Source organism: Limulus polyphemus, unplaced genomic scaffold (genome assembly GCF_000517525.1).
Source record: "Limulus polyphemus unplaced genomic scaffold, Limulus_polyphemus-2.1.2 Scaffold1254, whole genome shotgun sequence".
In the NCBI taxonomy this organism is placed as follows: Eukaryota; Metazoa; Arthropoda; class Merostomata; order Xiphosura; family Limulidae; genus Limulus; species Limulus polyphemus.
The window spans coordinates 298,825-300,982 of record NW_013666864.1 but is presented as its reverse complement, the minus strand read 5'-3'; the positions used below and the strand labels follow the sequence as shown (position 1 = coordinate 300,982).

The window sequence follows — 2,158 nt, the reverse complement described above, 5'->3', positions numbered from 1 at the left end:
AATTATTGAATTTTCTATAACACAACATACACACAGTGTGGGGGAGGGCAGACAAACGTTTTATATATCTCGGAGTGCGCGCTAGTGCTCTATGAAGGAATGCAATGAAAGCCACTGTTGTAATAACACATAAATTCAGATGAAGTTTCTACTCCAACAGCCACCATAATGCTGATATGAAGAGCCGTTTCTTGAGTTATACCCACTTCCTACTTTGACCCGTGACCTTTGAACTTCGGCCCGTAAGACACTTTTGCAGCCAATGACCGTCAATTAATTAAACACTGAGGAAGGATATTAAGAGCATGATGTTGAAAGCTTGTCACAGAAAGCACTCCTACCGCTACTACCACATGAAACAAAGTCACCTTGACCAACGTACAGTGTATACTATGTTTTACGTATATACGTATCGAGTTCTTAAACCATTAAACAAAAATTTTGATGAGGTAATAATGAATACTATAATATGTTATGTTATAAATAAATTGTGTGAATGCTAGGATTTTTTGTTATTTATCATAGCATCCACCCTCATTTTTTTCTTTTTTTTTAAAGTTCGTAACCCAGAAAGAACGCGTACATCAGCTTTTGAGGTCATAATTATGGTGTTTTAATTTCATTTTTACTTTCAGTCATATAGAGAGGGTTGTAGCTGTGGTGGGCGGGGCCGCCCGACACTAAATATCATTGAGAGAAAGTGATGTCGTAGTACAGTTTATTTCGCAATTAGCTTATCAGAAGAAAAAAAAACTGCTGTCAAAGACAGATCGATCAATCAGAAAGATAAAACTCAACCTAGAGTAGAATTTGTCTTCGTCTTTGTTTTTTAGGCCGGTCGTTCACCTTATAACACGTTTTTGCCTAGTAACTGCTCGTGTGTAGTGTTTTATCGGTTTTTCCAAAGGAATCTAGAAATTTTCAAAGTCGTTAAAATTATAACACATTAAAATTATAAACATAAAAATGATTAACCTTTTTTTTTTTTTGTGGCCTGGCTGAGGGGGGTGGGTACGAAAGCGACAGCCGCAGGCACGTGCATAAATAGGTTAGAATGTTTCTTATCACCCATCTCTCAAATCATCCTAGTTACGACACTACATACAGATTGAGAAATGCTAGAGTCAAACCATGAGGGAGAAAGGATTTTGGAAACTGTTCAAGAGGGTTTGCTTCACCAATTGGTCAAGGTACCTACTAGAAACAATGCTATTTGACATTTATTGTTAACTTCTAATATATAAATTGTTGAGAGGGTGGAAATTGGGGAACATCTGGGTGCTAATCATCATTGCTCTATTGAGTTTCATGTTTTGCTGCATATGGAGATAAGAAATAATTATATTTTGGTTACAAATTTCATAAAAGCAAATTTATAAGGGATGTGGTAAGCATTATTTGTTGTGAATTGGGCAGCTGAATTATTTGGAGACACTGATCAGATGAGGAAAAGTTTTTAAAGATACATTTTTAAATATTCAAGGTAAACATTTTCCTTGTAGAAAGAAAAGGGTAGCTGCAAGTAAAAACCAGGTTGGCTCACAAATAGTACATGAGATAAAATTAAAGAAAATGATCATAAGAAGATTACAAATGATCAAGGAAGTTGGTCAAACAGGAAAATGGGACATCAAAAAGGATATATGGTTGTCTGAAAATGTAAACATTAACAGTAAGGATTTCTTTAAGTATATTTAAGGTAAACAAAATTTAGAATGGGATAAAGGAAGGCTTGTATCTGATGATTATGAGATGGCTGGGTTATTGAATTTTGCTTTTTCTTCAGTTTTCACTAATGAATATTTAAGTTGTATTCCTCATCTTGAACAGTTGATAGATGGAAACAAGGTTGGAAACATGACTACATTAATTCTGAGATTGTTAAGAAAATAAATGGGAAGCATAAAAAAATTATGAGACTCCAGGGCCAGATAATATTCCCCAAGGACTTTGAAGTAGGATAAGTATTGGATATGTGAGCCACTTGCTACTACTTTTTGTAAGTCCTTGAATAGTGGACAGGTACCAGATGACCGAAAGTTAGCTAATATCACTCCTCTTTCCAAGGGAGGTGATAAAAATTGTCCCAGTGGGAAAAGTTTTTAAAAGTCTGATAAAAGATGGTTTGAAAACTCATTTAACAAAGTTTAGAATTTTA

The 2,158-nt window shown here is 34.8% G+C and overlaps 1 protein-coding gene across 5 annotated transcripts in view; it reads left to right on the top strand.

Annotated features, from left to right (window-relative positions):
• The window catches only part of LOC106462797 (thymidylate synthase-like), a 28,092-nt gene that overhangs the window by 6,052 nt on the left and 19,882 nt on the right, over positions 1–2,158 (top strand). The window contains exon 1 of one of the 5 annotated variants that reach the window (XM_022390144.1): positions 208–449. The exons of 3 other annotated variants lie outside the window; for them this stretch is intronic. In XM_022390144.1, the coding sequence (XP_022245852.1) occupies positions 445–449 (5 nt within the window). In that variant the 5' untranslated portion in view covers positions 208–444. Of the gene's footprint in view, positions 1–207; positions 450–1,072; positions 1,191–2,158 lie in introns of those variants that run through there. One more of the 5 variants, XM_022390143.1, reaches the window with a different exon arrangement.